At 50.4% G+C, this 18,278-nt stretch overlaps 1 protein-coding gene across 1 annotated transcript in view; it reads left to right on the top strand.

Annotated features, from left to right (window-relative positions):
* AARS2 (alanyl-tRNA synthetase 2, mitochondrial) overlaps positions 1-14,742 on the top strand; it is a 45,453-nt gene extending 30,711 nt beyond the window's left edge. The window contains exons 15-22 of the mRNA XM_089661642.1: positions 636-773; positions 9,011-9,120; positions 10,745-10,853; positions 11,060-11,185; positions 11,765-11,875; positions 13,043-13,126; positions 13,378-13,488; positions 13,583-14,742. Of these exons, the coding sequence (XP_089517768.1) occupies positions 636-773; positions 9,011-9,120; positions 10,745-10,853; positions 11,060-11,185; positions 11,765-11,875; positions 13,043-13,126; positions 13,378-13,488; positions 13,583-13,786 (993 nt within the window). The 3' untranslated portion in view covers positions 13,787-14,742. The remainder of the gene's footprint in view (positions 1-635; positions 774-9,010; positions 9,121-10,744; positions 10,854-11,059; positions 11,186-11,764; positions 11,876-13,042; positions 13,127-13,377; positions 13,489-13,582) is intronic.
* Positions 14,743-18,278: the final 3,536 nt, after the last annotated feature.

Consider the following 18,278-nt stretch of genomic DNA (forward strand, 5'->3'; position numbering starts at 1 on the left):
GTGGGCTCTATCTCCTCCCTGATTAGTGGTAGGATGGTGGACTCTATCTCCTCCCTGATTAGTGGTAGGATTGGTGGACTCTATCTCCTCCCTGGTTGGTAGTAGGAAGGTAGACTCCATCTCCTCCTTAGTTAGTTGTTGGATTGGTGGACTTTCTAACCCCTGATTAGTGGTAGGATTGGTCTTGTTCCACATTGGTCTTGACTTGCTGTAAATGTCTGCATGGAGCTCCCCAAGAAACCCAGCAGACTATCTTCAGAAAATCTTCTGTAAAGCCCCTCCCAGGAAGTCTCTGGGAATAACGCCTCTCTGTTAGTATTCTTAGACCCTCCCAGGAGGTCTCTGGGAATAACGCCTCTCTGTTAGTATTCTTAGACCCTCCCAGGAGGTCTCTGGGAATAACGCCTCTCTGTTAGTATTCTTAGATAGACCCTCCCAGGAGGTCTCTGGGAATAACGCCTCTCTGTTAGTATTCTTAGACCCTCCCAGGAGGTCTCTGGGAATAACGCCTCTCTGTTAGTATTCTTAGGTAGACCCTCCCAGGAGGTTTCGGAGGACATCATCTTTTTGTGTAGTTTGGTGCTGACAGATTATTTGTCCCTTCTATATTTCCTCATGCAGTCTGTATATTTTAGGGGCCGGTCAGCGGTCTGCAGCTGCAGGAAGTTGAGAAGTTGCTCCAAGACGTGATTGGGCAGAATCAGGAAGTTTATACCGCGGAGATCCCACTCACAGACGCCAAGAATATCCCGGGTCTTCGCAGTGTGGACGAGGTAAGTAACCTACATTACAACACCCTGAACGGGTGCAAACCATCCAGAGTCCAGAGAGGGAACTTACTATTTCCTCCACTAAGATTCAGAGCAGAGCTACAACTGAGAGACACGGATGCTGCTTTGAAAGCCACTATGACCAATATACGGGAATTTGGTACATACTCGGGGTTAGCCATTTACTGGTCCAAATCCGCTTTGCTTCCTCTGGAAGGGAAACCCAACCCTGGACTACATGTGTTGTGTCCTGTTCCCTGTGTGGCCTCCTTTACGTATCTAGGCAATGTTGTCTCCTCTGAGTTGCTGGCTTGCTCCCTCCTGAACATCTCTCCACTGCTCACTAATGTAACAGAACCGAACCCCGACTGCGCTCGGGTATTTACGTTAGACTCCCGCTTCCCTGTCCGAACACAGATCCACGGACCCCACTGCTGACCATACAGGACGAGACAGCACTAGACTTGTATTAAAACAGGAAGTGAACTGCTTTATTTTAACACAGAGACAAGATATATACACAGGGCGGGGAAATACAACCAGGAACAGGAAACACATCAGCAGGCTGTCCCATCAGGGGGAAGGGCTGCCGGAAACACCCCCCACCAAGCCAGTACAAACATATATATTCCATAAACCTTTGCTCCCAAGCAAGACACACAATAGAACAATGGGATACACCATGTGGCAGTAGACAATACACAAACCATACATTCCATAATAGTTTGTTCCCAAGCAGGACACACAATAGAACAATGGGACCACCTGGAAGTAAACAATGAACAACCCCCACCCCACCTATACATGTCTACACAATATTAGGACAGATCACCCTGCACCCCTAACAGGCACAGGGGGACTTACACATTAGAGGGATATGGGGGGCTGAGACAGGGGTCTCCCCACCTCTCCAAAGGGGGCTGTGTTCCATGGGCCCCCCCACCCAAAGTGACTCCCGTCACAACTAGGTTCCGGGACAGACTTGGGATATGGCACAAATGTTAGGTTTCTGTGATGGGACGGGATATTTTGGCCAAAATGATTGACTCCTCAATGGCTGGATTTCCTTCATCACTCTCATGTTGTTCTGCCATTTAAGTTGTCCGGAACATTTAATGCCATTTTTCGCTCTCTCCTTTGAAAACAAGGCCCTTCTTGGGTACGTTTGGAACAACTTCACAATCCTCAGTGCACTGGAGGCATTGAATTTCGCCATCCTTGGCTTTACTATTTGGCGGCTCAACTGCAGCATACTGTATGTTATGTCCCGGGCTGATGGTGGCACCAGGGTTGCTGTAGACCAGCCTTTCTCAACCTTTTCAACGTAGAGGAACCCTTGATGTACAGTTGTGTTGAAAATACTAGCAGTCAGACATCACTAACCGGATCAATCCCTGTTTTTGGTGGAAATGATATTTCTACATGGCAGATAATTTCCTAGCAGGTGTAGTAGAGTCATAGAAATCCAACAGACCCAACAGTCATGACATGCATGCTGCTGATTCTGTGTCATTGAATCACTCATTGAAAGGGGCGTGTTCACAATAATAGCCGTGTGGAGTTCTATTAGTGACGTCATTCATTCTTTGATAAACAGGTGGCAATGATTGCCCTTATTTAAGGAAGGAAGGCAGCAAATGTTGGACATGCTGGTTACAGTGCATTTCTCTCTGAAATTCTGAGGAAAATGGGTGGTTCCAGACATTGTTCAGAAGAACAGCGTACCGCGATTAAAAAGTTGATTGGAGCGGAAAACATATAAAGAAGTGCAGAAAATGATCGGCTGCTCAGCTAAAATGATGGCAAATGCTTTAAAATGGCAACCAAAACCTGAAAGACGCGGAAGAAAGCGAAAAACTACCATTGGAATGGATAGAAGAATAGCCAACATGGGGCGGACTCAGCCAACAATCAGCTCCAGGAAGATGAAAGAAGGTGTGACGTTCCCTGTGAGGACTCAGCCAACAATCAGCTCCAGGAAGATGAAAGAAGGTGTGACGTTCCCTGTGAGGACTCAGCCAACAATCAGCTCCAGGAAGATGAAAGAAGGTGTGACGTTCCCTGTGAGGACTGTTACAATTAGAAGACGCCGATGTGAAGCCAAGCTATCTGCAAGAAGTCCCCGCAAAGTCCCACTGTTGGGAAAAAGACGTGTGCTGAAGATGTTACAATCTGCCAAAGAGCACATTGACTGGCCTAAAGAGAAATGGGGCAACATTTTGTGGACTGATGAAAGTAAGATTGTTCTTTTTGGGTCTAGTGGGCGGAGACAGTTTGTCAGACGACCCCCAAACACTGAATTCAAGCCACAGTACACTGTGAAGACCGTGAAGCATGGTGGTGCAAGCATCATGATATGGGGATGTTTCTCATACTACGGTGTTGGGCCTATTTATCGCATACCAGGGATCATGGATCAGTTTGAATCCATCAGAATACTTGAAGAGGTCATGCTGCCTTATGCTGAAGAGGAAATGCCCTTGAAATGGGTGACCAACAAGACAACGACCCCAAACACACCAGTAAACGTGCAACATCTTGGTTCCAGACCAACAAGATGGACGTTATGGAGTGGCCAGCCCAATCCCCGAATCTTCATCCAATAGAAAACTTGTGGGGTGACATCAAAAATGCAGTTTCTGAGGCCAAACCAAGAAATAGAGAAGAACTGTGGAATGTGGTCCAATCATCCTGGGCTGGAATACCTGATCACAGGGGCCAGAAGTTGGGGGACTCCATGCAACACAGATGTACAGCAGTTCTCACAAACAGTGCGACTACAACCAAATATTCATGAAGTCATTCAAAGGAAAGCAAAATCTTCAAACATTTCTCAGTTTATATAGTGAATGTTGGAGTTTGTAAAGAAGAATACAAACACGGCCATTTTTTTGAACCGTCTAATATTCACTTTTCTTCCATTTTTTTTAGAGGAACAACACAAATTTGATGTATTTTCTTCATGTTGTGATTTGGAATAGAATGTGTCGTGTTCCCAATGCATTTGTGTGGATGGAAATAAAAGGATTAGAAGGATTTGCAGCTTTAGTCACTTTTTTCAGCACACTGATATTATTTTCAACAGAACTGTAACTTTCCGGTCTCAGGGAACCCCGGCTAAAAATGACTTTATCTACAGTTCATGATACATTAGTGTGGTGGCTAGAGGGAAGAACGCTCCTTACACTTGTGGTCATTGGGAAGAACGACCCCCTTACAGATTGCTAAAAAGATCAATGGTGTCAGTGGGAACTTACCTGAGAGGCAAAAATTGCTCAAGGAACCCCTGGCCACCTCTGCAGGAACCCTGGTTGATAAACCCTGCTGAAGACTCTTCTCTGGCCCTGGTCCTACATTGCACTCAGTCAACTTCTCTCTTCTCTCCCTGAAGGTTTAGAATCCCAGAGGTTTGATAAGCTCAACCGGTCCTTCCCCACGTCAAATTGTACAAAGTGTGGTGAAAGGCTAAAGAGTTACAGGCAGTAGAGGGTTTTACAACCCTACTTGGCATAATCCTACATCAGGGGCATGACTTCCCGTAGAGGTCTATGGGGCGCGGCTTCCTGTAGAGGTCTACGGGGCTCGACTTCCCGTAGAGGTCTACGGGGCGCGGCTACCCGTAGAGGTCTACAGGGCGGGACGTCCCGTAGAGGTCTACGGGGCGGGACTTCCCGTAGAGGTCTATGGGGCGGGACTTCCCGTAGAGGTCTACGGGGCGGGACTTCCCGTAGAGGTCTACGGGGCTCGACTTTCCGTAGAGGTCTACGGGGCGCGGCTACCCGTAGAGGTCTACAGGGCGGGACGTCCCGTAGAGGTCTACGGGGCGGGACTTCCCGTAGAGGTCTATGGGGCGGGACTTCCCGTAGAGGTCTACGGGGCGGGACTTCCCGTAGAGGTCTACGGGGCTCGACTTTCCGTAGAGGTCTACGGGGCTCGACTTTCCGTAGAGGTCTACTGGGCTCGGCTTCCCGTAGAGGTCTACTGGGCTCGGCTTCCCGTAGAGGTCTACGGGGCTCGACTTTCCGTAGAGGTCTACGGGGCTCGACTTCCCGTAGAGGTCTACGGGGCTCGGCTTCCCGTAGAGGTCTACGGGGCTCGGCTTCCCGTAGAGGTCTACGGGGCTTGGCTTCCCGTAGAGGTCTACGGGGTGCGGCTTCCCGTAGAGGTCTACGGGGCGCGGCTTCCCGTAGAGGTCTGCGGGGCGCGGCTTCCCGTAGAGGTCTCTGGGAGGCGGTGCGTGAACCCTATTGCCAAGACACAACTTCTAGTCGCCATTATGACCTGGCGCCTGGGATTTGTCGAGTCCGGCCCTACATACCCTGAGCTGGCTAGATTGCCACATGCAAGGAAATGACTATCTCCCGAAGTGTCGTATCTGAAACATATTTTGAGGGAGTATTTTACTACCATTCTCCACTCTACAATCGCAATATGGGTTACCACAATCCATGCTCTTCTATGAATTGCAGCTGCGGCATGGCGGTGCGGGTAGGGTGTGCGCGCGCCCCTACCCGGAAATGCAAAATCAGTTATATATAGGTGATTTTGCACACCCGTGGCGCCCTGTGGCAGTATTTCTGCTGCGGAATGTCCGTGCAGCAGCTTCTAGTAGAGTAGTGGAGACGTGGGAAATGGATATGGAGGATCTACCTGGTGAGCGGTGGGAGATGGCGCTGGAGGCGGTCCACCCTTGCTCCCAGCGATTGTCTCAGCTGTATATCCTTTTGAGGGTGCGATTGTCCAAAATGGGCTTCCTTGCCAATCCGATTTGTCCTAAATGTAGCAGGGACCACGGTGCGCCGATCCATGTGCTGTGGCGTCTCCCCGAACAGCATAGGTATTAGGAGTAGTGGAGCCCCGAAAGTGGAAATTCTGGTGCCGAAACCGGCAATTCAGGATGCATTCGGCCCGAAAACCGAAACCGGAATGGACAGTTTTTAAAAATTAATGTATTTTTCAAACACAATTTTTGTGGAAAAAGATACACTTTAATGATTTAAGAAAAAACCAAAACAATATATACCCCAATATTTTTGTAAAATATGAAAGAAGATGTTACGGCGAGTAAATAGATACCCAACGTGTCACGCTTATTGCGCATGCTTGTGGAATGGCGCCAAACTAGGGTACTTAAAAAAGTGGGCGACGGTTTAAACATTTCTACAGGTGACCAATTTAGGGTTACAGAGGTGCTAGAATGATCGCTCTCGCTCTGACGTTCGCGGAGATACCTCACATGTGTGGTGTGATCACCGTTTACATTTGTGGGCGTGGCCTATGTATGCGTTCGCCACTACGCGCGAGCACAAGGGAGACGGGGGCACTTAACCGCTTTCACGCTGCGCTATAGCAGAAATACTGCTACAGGGCTGTGCAAAATCACGTATATATACTTGATTTTGTATTTCCAGGTAGGGGTCGCGCGCGCCCTACCTGCGCTGCTGTTGGCGGCTTCAGCTGTCGATCACCGGGTCCCGGACAGTGACTCCCTGCCGGCACCTGGTGATCGCCGAGTATCTCTGATGGGGGAGAGACCTGTGTGTAAACAATACTGATCTCTTCCCTGTCAGCTCCTGCACACTGCTTTGTATGGCTCTGTGGCAGCATGTTCACAGCGAAACACACACAGTTATCCCTTTGATGGCCTCCAATGTTAACCCCTTCCTGCCCGGTGCCATTAGTACAGTGTCCGGGCTTTTTATTAGCACTGATCACTGTATTGGTGTCACTGGGGATGCCCCCCCCCCCCCCAGTGTCAGAATGTCCGCCGCAGTCCCACTATAAGTCGCTGATCGCCGCCATTACTAGGAAAAAAAAAAATCCGAGTATCTATATCGCCATTTGTAGACGCTATAACCTTCACGTAAACCAATTCATTTACACGTATCGGGATTTCTCAGCGAAGACACGGAGTGGGAGACATTTTGGCTGAAATTTATGAAGAAATTGTTTTTGTAAAATTTTTTTATTAAACATGTTTAATAGCAAAAAGTCCAAAATATTGTTTTTTTTTTTTTTTCAAAAATGTCCTTTTTTTTTTTTTTTAGTTTACAGCACAAAAAATAAAACCCGCACAGGTGATCAAATCCCACCGAAAGCTCAATTCGTGGGGGAAAAAGACACATTTCATTGGGGTGCAGCGTTGCATGACCGTACAATTGTCAGTTAAAGTAACGCAGCGCCATAACGCAAAATATGGCCTGGTCAGGAAGGGGATCCTCTCGAGGGAGGGAGGGGAATCCTCTGGAGGGGGAGGGGAATCCTCTTATCGAAGCATCCCTGATGCTGAAAAATAACTGGTTCATACCCGAGAGTAATGACCATAGGCTCCACCCACCCTTTGTAAGTGGGAGGGGCCATACTCTTCCAATGTAACCAAATGACTTTATGGTCCTGAGACCAGACTCTAGTAACAGCGCCCCCCTGTGCACGGATCCGTTCCCACATCATCACTCCCCCAGACACAGCGCTTCGGGTCCACAGGAAGAGTAGTAAGAACAACATGGCTGATGGTGTGAAGTGCAGTGCCCGCCCCCCCCCGTATATATACCTGATCCTCTCACCTGTGCCATCCCGTAGCAGCTATAGGGCGGGCGGGGAGCAGGTAATGAAGTATGGCAGCGCGGGTTGGCGGTTCCAGGCCTTGGATCTGGTCAGGGATTGGTTGTCTGACATTCTCTATAGTTTGTACATTTAATTCCTGTTTCTATAAACTTTTCTTTCCTGATGACCAAAAAAAAAAAAGATTCAGAGCAGCGTTCATGACTCCTCCCCCTCCTGCTGTGACTCCTCCCCTACCTTTTTGTTGTTGTAAAAAGAGGTACAAATACAATGTAAGGGCAGATGCCCCAAAGCCGGGTCACCAACCAAGTATCAGTGGTGTCACGGCAACACAAACAACGAGGTATCATCCCTAGCATACGGCTGCTAATGCCAGACAGTGATAGGAGCCGTGACCGCTGGGCCAGCACGGCCTTCATATCTATCATGGCATCAATTCGTTATGGAACTAGATTCCGAAAAGAAGACTCCTCCCTCTCTCATAGCAGTGACTCCTCCCTTTACAGAGCCATGACTCCTGCCCCTCTCTTTATAGCAGTGTCTCCTCCCATTACAGAGCCATGGCTCCTCCCGCTCTAGCACTGGCTCCTCCCTTTACAGAGTATCTCTTCCCATTACAGAGCTATGACTCCCCCCCCCCCCCCCCCCTCTTTATAGCAGCGTCTCCTCCCTTTACAGAGCATCTCCTCCCATTACAGAGCCATGACTCCTCCCCCTCTCTTTATAGCAGCGTCTCCTCCCTTTAAAGAGCATCTCCTCCCATTACAGAGCCATGACTCCTCCCCCTCTCTTTATAGCAGCGTCTTCCTTTACAGAGCATCTCTCCCATTACAGAACCATGACTCCTCCCCCTCTCTTTATAGCAGCATCTCCTCCCTTTACAGAGCAATGACTCCTCCCCCTCTTTATAGCAGCGTCTCCTCCCTTTACAGAGCATCTCCTCCCATTACAGAGCCATGGCTCCTCCCCCTCTCTTTTTAGCAGCGGCTCCTCCCTTTACAGAGTATCTCTTCCCATTACAGAGCAATGACTCCTCCTCTCTCTCTTTATAGCAGTGGCTCCTCCCATTACAGAGCCAGGATTCCCCCCCCCCCACACACACACACCAACCCCCTCTACTCAGGCTCTGTAGGATGTTTTCAGTGGGAGAGAGTCTGAAAGTAAGCAGCTTGTGCTGTGCACCGTCTTTAGCTAGCCCATAGTGCTCTGGGAATCCGGCGTGATAAGTACAACCTCTGCTAAATGTTTTATTTCTTTTCGGAGGAATTCAAAATGGTTTTTTTGCATATATTTTATTAGGACCAAAATCTTTGAATGGGGTTGGGGGGGGGGGGGGGCATAGTAGTGTAGTGCTCTGTCTGCCCCATCAGGTGGGTCTGGGAATGCCTTTCCTGTTTGTTATGTGGAAGGGGTGTGATGTATCAATACCTCAGCCACCAATCAGGACCAAGCCTCCTAGCCGTAGCCGCCCACCCAAGGAAGCGCGACGTAACTGGGAGCTGCTATTGGCGGCAGCCGGTTGCTGTAGGAAGATGCATCCCTCAGTCACATGGAGGGCAGTGTTTGCCTTCTGGTTGGAGTTCCGTACACAGCGGGTGGGCAGACTGTACAGGATAACATTGGCAGGTTGCTTGCCTGGCATTGATCTTCCCCTGGTCTCCTCATTTCTCCCTCCCCCAGAGTACCCGGATCCGGTACGTGTGGTCTCAGTGGGCGTTCCCATTCAGGAGATGCTAAATCCGGCCTCCAGAGCTGCTCAACAGACGTCGGTGGAACTTTGCTGCGGCACGTAAGAAACAAATTTGAATGCGTTTCCGTTTGTGTCTTTGGTGTCTCCTTCCTGAAATTCTCCTGAATACCTGTCCCCTTCCCGATTCTCCCTGAGGTTCTCCTGCATTCTCTGTTCTCAGCTCCTCCCTGAGACCTCCTAGATCCTCTACTCCTCAGATCCCCCTGAGAATCTCATGGATCCCCTTTAATTCTCCTGGATTCCCCCATTCCTCCTGAGGCCTCCTGGATTCCCCCTCACTGATTCCTCTGAAGATTTTCTGGATTCCCTCCCTCTGTCCTGATTCTTCCTGACGTTTTTATGGCTCCTCCCTCGATTCCTCAAGGTTTTCCACATATAAACTTGGAAGGCAAGTTTCTTCCCAATCCTTTCTTCCCAACAAATTCCTCCTCAGGTTTCCTTGGTCCCTCCCTCCCTCCTCCCTGATTCCTCCTTAGATTCTCCTGGATTCCTGCTTTTCCCCAGACAGATCCTCCTACATTTCCCAGGGTCCCCTCCCCCCTCCTCCTAAATTTCTTCTTTATCCACTATCCCACAGACAGCCCAACGATTCCTCCTGAAATTCTCCTGTATTTCTCCTTTCTCCCATACAGGTTCCTTCTCAGATTTTCTATGCTGCCCTCCCTAGTTTTCTCCTGATCGCCTTCTTGATCCTCCTGAGATTCTTCTGGATCCCCTTCTTTCCCCCGGACAGATTTCTCTTACATTTCCCAGGGTCCCCCCCCCTCTCCCTTTCCTTATTTCATCCAGCCCACCAATTGCTCCTGAAAATCTCCCGTATTCCTCCTTTCTCCCAGTTTCCTCCTCAGATTTTCTATGCCCCCCTCCCTAGTTTTCTCCTGAGATTCTCCTGGATTGCCTTCTTGCTTCATCCTGAGATTCTCCTGGATCCCCCCTTTTCCCCCCAACAGATTCTGCTTCAGGTTTCCTGCCCCCCCCCCCCCCCCCAATTGATTCCTCTTTAGATTCTTCTGGATCCCTCCTTTCCCCCCAGACAGATTCCTCCTATGTTTTCCAGGATCCCCCCCTCCCTCCTTCCTGATTCCTCCTGAGATTCTTCACTATCCCACAGCCAGCCCACCAATTGCTCCTGAAATTCTCCTGTATTCCTCCTTTCTCCCAGACAGATTCCTCCTCAGATTGTGTATGCCCCCCTCCCCGATTCCTCCTGAGATTCTCCTGGATCCCTCCTTTCCCCCAACAGATTCCTCCTCAGGTTTCCTGGGCCCTCCCCCTCCCCGATTCCTCCTGAGATTCTCCTGGATCCCTCCTTTCTCCCCAACAGATTCGTCCTCAGATTTTTTTATGCCCCCTCCCTATTTTCTCTTGAGATTCTTCTGGATCACCTTCTTTATTCCTCCTCAGATTCTCCCGGATCCCCTACCCCACAATCGGCCCCGTGATTCCTCCTGAGGTTTCATCTCCTCCATTTCACCATCTCTCATGAACCACCCCACAATTCCTCCTGATATTTCCTGGATTCCCTCTAATTCCTCCTGATTTTTTTTTTTAAACCCCAAACCTCTCGATTCCTCCTGAGAATTCCTGGCCCCCCCACTCTTAGTTCCTAATGGATTCTCCTGGATCTCCCCGATTCCTCCTGAACTTCTCTGTTTATGTACAGACACCTACAGAAGACGGGAGCCATCGAGGACTTGGTGATCACCTCAGAGAAACCGCTGCTGAAAGGGATTGTCCGCCTTATCGCCGTTACTGGAGAAGAAGCCCGAGAGGTCAGATATCTGAGGCCACACCCAGAACACATCCATCCAATCGTCTGCATTTCTCTGTTATCAATACATTTCATTATAAATTGTTTAATTATTGATGATTATAAATGAATAATCCCATTCAGTGAACATTTACTGTCAGTAAAATCAGAGACCTCCCGGGGTCCCGTCACCTTCATCCCCTGGTATCTCCCTCATCTTCTCTCCAGGCCCGGGAGACAGGACAGGCTCTGCACCGGGAAGTGGAATCCACCGTGGAACGGATGAAGAGAACGACGACACCTTCCCTGAATGATGCTCAGAGGTTGTCCAAGGAGATTGGACATGTGTCAGATGTGAGTGGAGTTCGAGGGTCAGGATTCATACGGGGGAGGGGGGATGTTAGGAAACAGGTGATGTGATCCTACAGAGGGAGGGAGGGGAGAAATGTGGTCACATGACTTAGGCCAGATAGAAGGGCTACCAATGGAAAAAAGATGAACATCAAAACAAAAATAAGGAATTTCACAGCAATGGGGAGGACTGTGATTGAGGAAGACAATCTATTCCTAATGGGGAGGACTGTGATTGAGGAAGACAACCTATCCCTACTGGGGAGAACTGTGATTGAGGAAGACAATCTATCCCTAATGGGGAGGACTGTGATTGAGGAAGACAATCCATCCCTAATGGGGAGGACTGATTGAGGAAGACAATCCATCCCTAATGGGGAGGACTGTGATTGAGCAAGACAATCTATCCCTAATGGGGAGAACTGTGATTGAGGAAGACAATCTATCCCTAATGGGGAGAACTGTGATTGAGAAAGACAATCTATCCCTAATGGGGTGAACTGTGATTGAGGAAGACTATCTATCCCTAATGGGGAGGACTGTGATTGAGGTAGACAATCTCATTGTTCCTTTACATTGCAGAGTGTGGACATCGCCCCCATGCCTCAGTGGCAGAGGAAGGAACTACAGGCATCTCTCAAAGCTTTACAGCGGTCAGCCAACACAACTGTGCGAAAGGCGATAGGAAGAAAGGTAAAGGAGGGGCGGGGACTATCTTACACATGGGGGGATTGGGAGACAGGTAAAGGATGGGTGGGGTTATCTTACACACAGGGGATTGGGAGACAGGTAAAGTAGGGGTGGGGCTATCTTACACATAGTAGGATAGGGAGACAGGTAAAGGAGGGGAGGGGACTATCTTACACATGGGGGGGATAGGGGGACAGGTAAAGGATGGATGGGGCTATCTTACACTTGGGGGATAGGCAGATGGGTAAAGGAGGGGTGGGGCTATCTTACGCATGGGGCATAGGGGGACAGTTAAAGGAGGGGTGGGGCTATTTTACATATGGGGGATAAGGAGATGGGTAAAGGATGGGTGGGGTTATCTTACACATAGGGGATTGGGAGACAGGTAAAATATGGGTGGGGCTATCTCACATATAGGGGATTGGGAGACAGGTAAAGGAGAGGCGGGGCTATCTTACACATGGGGATAGAGAGACAGGTAAAGAATGGTGGGGTTATCTTACACAAGGGGGATAGGGAGACAAGTAAGGGGGGGTGGGGCTATCTTGCACATGGGGGATAGGGAGGCTGGTAAAGGATGGGTGGGGCTATCTTACACATGGGGGATAGGGAGATGAGTAAGGGGGGCTATCTTACACATGGGGGAATAGGGAGACTGGTAAAGAAGGGCGGGGCTATCTTACACATGGGGGGGATAGGGAGGCTGGTAAAGGATGGGTGGGGCTATCTTACACATGGGGGATAAGGAGATGAGTAAGGGGGGCTATCTTACACATGGGGGAATAGGGAGACTGGTAAAGAAGGGCGGGGCTATCTTACACATGGGGGGGATAGGGAGACTGGTAAAGAAGGGCGGGGCTATCTTACACATGGGGGATAGGGAGACAAGTAAGGGGGGCTATCTTACACATGGGGGGATAGGGAGACAAGTAAGGGGGGCTATCTTACACATGGGGGGATAGGGAGACTGGTAAAGAAGGGCGCGGCTATCTTACACATGGGGGATAGGGAGACTGGTAAAGAAGGGCGGGGCTATCTTACACATGGGGGATAGGGAGATCGATAAAGAAGGGCGGGGCTATACAATCTCCAGGAATGGAGCAGACTGGAGTCCTGGGAGACCTCCTGACACCAATCAGATTCTAATACTTCTTTCTCCCCACCCCCCAGGCTGCAGAGAGGGTCCCGAGTCTGCTGGAGAGGTACGGCCAGCGCCCCATCATCGTGGATTGTATGGAGGAGGAGTCTCTTCCGGTGAGATTTCACCATTTCTTCTAGTATAGAGAATCTCCTCCTCCTCTGTGCTCCTCAGGCACGCTCTCTATCAGCAGGCTGATTGTTGCTCCAGTCTCAGGAGAGCCGCCTGATGATAGACAGCCATGTGGAAGAGCATGGAAGGACAATAGAGTGTCAGTGAAAGCTGTGGGAGTGACACCATCAGAGGCTGGGGAACTCCTGCAATGTCTGTCCCCATTAGTAATGGTGGTGTGTGGTGCCCCCTACAGGTCCTGATGAAGACGGTCTTCCTGTTGTGTGAGCGGTGCCCGGGCTCGGCGGTGATGCTGTTCAGCAGGCAGAGCTCGGGGAAGGTGCTGTATGCATGTCAGGTGCCCAAGGTGAGAAGGGGATGGGGGAGGGGCTTTTATTGCATTCTGATCCATGTGTATCCAGGAATTCTGCTCATTTGACCTCTTCTCTCCTCCCCCTCAGCGCCCCTCCCCCAGCCTGTCTGCCCTGGATTGGGCTGTGGCGGTCTCCTCGGCGATGGGCGGTAAAGCCGGCGGTTCGGAGGGTTCCGCCAATGGAAATGGAAGCTGCGAGAACCTGGACGACGTTCTGGAGGCGGCACTGAAATTCGCACAGACAAAACTCGGGGACACCGGACACGACTCACAGCGGGCGGGAGAGAACTGACCCCCCCAGGTGTCCAATTGGTGGAACTACATGGAATCCCAGCCGCTGATGGTAGACATTGAGGTCACGTGACATGCATGGACATCACACGGGAGATCATACATGTATATCGGAATGCTGAACACGGGATTGAAGGGGAGGAGTCGTCCCTGAACACCTCACCTGTGTACGGTGCCGCCATGTTGGATTCATACCCAGCCTATCAGTGCACGTGGAGCCCCATACAGTGTGATCACATGTCACAATGCATTGTGGGAGGACAAAGATGGAGGCTGGCCTTCCTCCCCGGGCCCTCCAACTCCAGGGAAGCTCTGGGGAATCTCGGTGAATTTCCTGCTGTTGGGTGTAATGTGCTTTGCTGTTCCATATTTCCATGCTTGTGTTCCCTATGAAGATACATCTTTTCTGTATTTATAACCAGGACAGCCAGCGGCACTGCTGAGGAATAGTGAAGGTAAGAGGACCTGTCTATGAGTGGAATGTAGGGGGAGGGCCCTGATCTGCACCGGGGGCCCCTCTCCTGTCCACCAATGACTAGATCCCAGTGACTCAATAAGAACCCCATATTGGTCCAGCTGACACCATAGCTGCCCCTTTGTGACAGGTCCTCTTTCAGTGTCCCATTATCAGCAGGTGGTATCATTGGCTCTGGATGGGCCCCCAGCTGGTACGCTGTATCTCTCCCGGGGCCCCAGCTGGTGTGATGATGTTGCCGTGTGTTACCATCTGTCAGGGAAAATAAATTTGTATTTCTTCTACTTTGAGGGGCCCAGGAGTTCAGAGCCTGTTGGGTTATACTGCCGCCCACAGGAGGAATGGACACTGGAAAACACAAAACCTGTGGGCCCAGTGTAGCCCCTCCTACTCCCAGCATGCCTTAGTTTTGTGGGAGTGTCCTGGGGGGCGGACACATTTCTCTGTTTATTTTTATAACAATAAAGGCATTTTGGGATAAAGTCTGGCCGAGTTCTGACATTCTGTACCGGTGAAGAGTCACCCTATGTCCAGGAGACCTATCGGGTCGCAGGGGGTAGAAGTGTGTCGCCTGGTGGCATGCTGCAAATATCACCATCCCAGGATGACAGGAAAGGAATGTAGCAATAAGGAGAACCTGTCCATTAAGGAATACACTCAGTGGCCAGTTCTGTGGACCATCAACCCCTATATGGGCTTGTTGGATGTCCCCTTCCATTAAAATGGAGTTACCCCCTCCCCCCATGGCCATTATTATTTAGTTGTCCCATCCCCCCATGGCTAATAATATGGAGTAGCCCTTTCCCCCCCATGGCTATTAATATGGTGTTACCCCCTCATGGCTAATAAGATGGAGTAGCCCCTTCCTCCCATGGCTATTAATATGGAGTTACCCCCTCCCCCCATGGCTTTTTAATATGGAGTTACCCCCTCCCCCCATGGCTTTTTAATATGGAGTTACCCCCTCCCCCCATGGCCATTATTATTTAGTTGTCCCATTCCCCCATGGCTAATAATATGGAGCAGCCCCTCCCCCCCATGGCTATTAATATGGTGTTACCCCCCCATGGCTAATAATATGGAGTAACCCCTTCCCCCCCATAGCTATTAATATGGAGTTACCCCCTCCCCACATTTCTATTAATATGGAGTTGCCCTGTCTCCCCCCCCCCCCCCATGGCTAATAATATGGAGTAGTCCCTTCCCCCCCCCCATGGCTATTAATATGGAGTTACCACTTCCCCCCATGGCTATTAATATGGAGTTGCTCCTTCCCCCCTATGACTATTAATATGGAGTTGCTCTTTCCCCCCTATGACTATTAATATGGAGTTGCCCCCCCCCCCCCTGGCTATCAATATGGAGTTACCCCTCCCCCCATGGCTATTATAGAGTTGCCCCTCCCCCCATGGCCATTTATATGGAGGCCCCCCCCCTCCTTTCCCCCATGGCCATTTTTATGGGGTTGCCCCCTTTGTGGCTCTAACATCCTCCACTCTTCTGGGAAGACATTCAACAAGATTTTGGAGGGTGCCTGTGGGAATTTTGCCCATATGTGAGGTCAGGTAATGATGCTAGATAAAGAGACCTGGGTCACACTTCGGACCTCACGTTGGGTACCAAATAAAAGACCTGGCTCACAATTGGTGTTCCAATTCATCCCAAAGGTGCTCAGTAGAGTTGTGGTCAGGGCTTTGTATAGGACACTCAAGTTCCTCAAGGACCACAAACTTCCTGAACACCTTTGGAACGAGAAGACCTGATCCCAAAAGTGTTCAGTAGGGTTGACGTCAGGTATTGATGTTGGATGAGAAGACCTGATTCCAAAGGTCTTCCAAAAATAATGTTGGAAGTCAGAGCTCTGTGCAGGACACTGGTGTTCCGCAACACCAAACTGGTCATCCATGTCTATAGCTGGCCACTATTTATGAAGTCAAGCACTGATGTTGGATGAGAAGACCTGACTCACTATCAGCGTTCCAAGTCATCCCAAAGCTGTTCACTGTGGTTGAGGTCAGGGCTCTGTACAGGACACTGGAGTTCCTCCACACCAAACTGGTCATCCATGTCTTTATGGTGCTGGCTTTGTACATGGGGGAGCAGAAAAGAGTCTTCACCAAACTGTTACTAAGAGCACAATTGTCTCCAATGTCTGCATAATGGAGTATTACTAGGAAACCAGAACTCCATCCTTTGGAGGGTTGTTACTTTTGGCTATATACAGTTGCTTATCAGTCATCATCATGAGGTGAAGAGACCCCATCTCCCCCAATACAATACCTCCATCTGAGGAGAGTCCACCTCGCTCAATACCATTCCCTCCGCCTGAGGAGACCCCACCCTGCTTACTACCATCCCCTCCACTCGAGAAGATCTCATTTTGCCAAATACCGTCCCCTCTGCCCGAGGAGACCCCACCTCACCCAATACTGTCCCCTCCTCCTGAGGAGACCCCACCCTGCCTACTACCATCCCCTCCGCCCGAGGAGACCCCCATATCGCCCAATACCGTCCCCCCCACCTCACCCATTACCATCCCCTCCACCTAAGAAAACCTAAGCTCACCCAATACCATCTTCTCCACCCAGAGGAGACCCTACCTCACCCAACACCATCCCCTCCACCCGAGGAGACCCCACCTCACCCAATACCATCTCCTCCACCCGAGGAGACTCTACCTCACCCAATACCATCTCCTCCATCCGAGGAGACTCTACCTCACCCAATACCATCTCCTCCATCCGAGCAGACCAAAGCACACCCAACATCATCCCCACCACCCGAGGAGACCCAAGCTAACCCAACACCATCCCCTCCACCTGAGGAGACCCAAGCTAACCCAACACCATCCCCTCCACCCGAGGACACCCAAGCTAACCCAACACCATCCCCTCCACCCGAGGACACCCAAGCTAACCCAATACCATCCTTTCCATCTGAGGAGACCCAAGCTCACCCACCACCATAACCTCATCACTGTAATATCTGGCAGACTTGTTGTGAGATCCCTTATGCCAACGTTCCATAGGACAGACATCTCTTCCCTATACCTACGTACAGCAGATGTAGCTGTGGCTGCAGCTCTGACAGACTCATATTTCAGTAGAAGGTGAAGGTGCTTTACCAGATTTCCCAGAAAAGTCCTGCTGCTCCTGGCTGCATCTACCCAAGGCAGGGTGATTGAATTGGGCTGTAATTTCTCCACCCACCACTAGGTGTCCTCAATATGCCACCTGCATTCTGTGCATCTAACATGGCAGCAAATGTATAGGAAACATGAACATATCACGTGTATACGTGTATACATTACATGGCACACAACATATGTCATATTACATACAGTATGAACATATTCTGTGGTAAATATGGAGAGAGTGCAGGGAGAGGAGAGAGAGTACAAGAAGAGAGAGTGCAGGGAGAGGAGAGAGTGCAGGGAGAGGAGAGAGCGCAGGGAGAGGAGAGAGAGTGCAGGGAGAGGAGAGAGTACAAGAAGAGAGAGTGCAGGGAGAGGAAAGAGTGCAGGGAGAGGAGAGAACGCAGGGAGAGGAGAGTAGAAGAAGAGAGTGCAGGGAGAGGAGAGAGAGTGCAGGGAAAGGAGAGAGAGCGCAGGGAGAGGAGAGAATACAGGGAGAGGAGAGAGCGCAGGGAGAGGAGAGAGAGTGCAGGGAGAGGAGAGAGAGTACAAGAAGAGAGAGTGCAGGGAGAGGAGAGAGAGTGCAGGGAGAGGAGAGAGAGCACAGGGAGAGGAGAGAACGCAGGGAGAGGAGAGTACAAGAAGAGAGAGTGCAGGGAGAGGAGAGAGAGTGCAGGGAGAGGAGAGAGAGCGCAGGGAGAGGAGAGAATACAGGGAGAGGGGAGAGAGCGCAGGGAGAGGAGAGAACGCAGGGAGAGGAGAGAGAGTGCAGGGAGAGGAGAGAGAGTACAATAAGAGAGAGTGCAGGGAGAGGAGAGCGCGCAGGGAGAGGAGAGAGAGTACAAGAAGAGAGAGTGCAGGGAGAGGAGAGAGAGTGCAGGTAGA

This window comes from Staurois parvus, unplaced genomic scaffold (assembly GCF_062004578.1).
Source record: "Staurois parvus isolate SC_StPar_1 unplaced genomic scaffold, SC_StPar_1.0 ptg001358l, whole genome shotgun sequence".
Lineage (NCBI taxonomy): Eukaryota > Metazoa > Chordata > Amphibia > Anura > Ranidae > Staurois > Staurois parvus.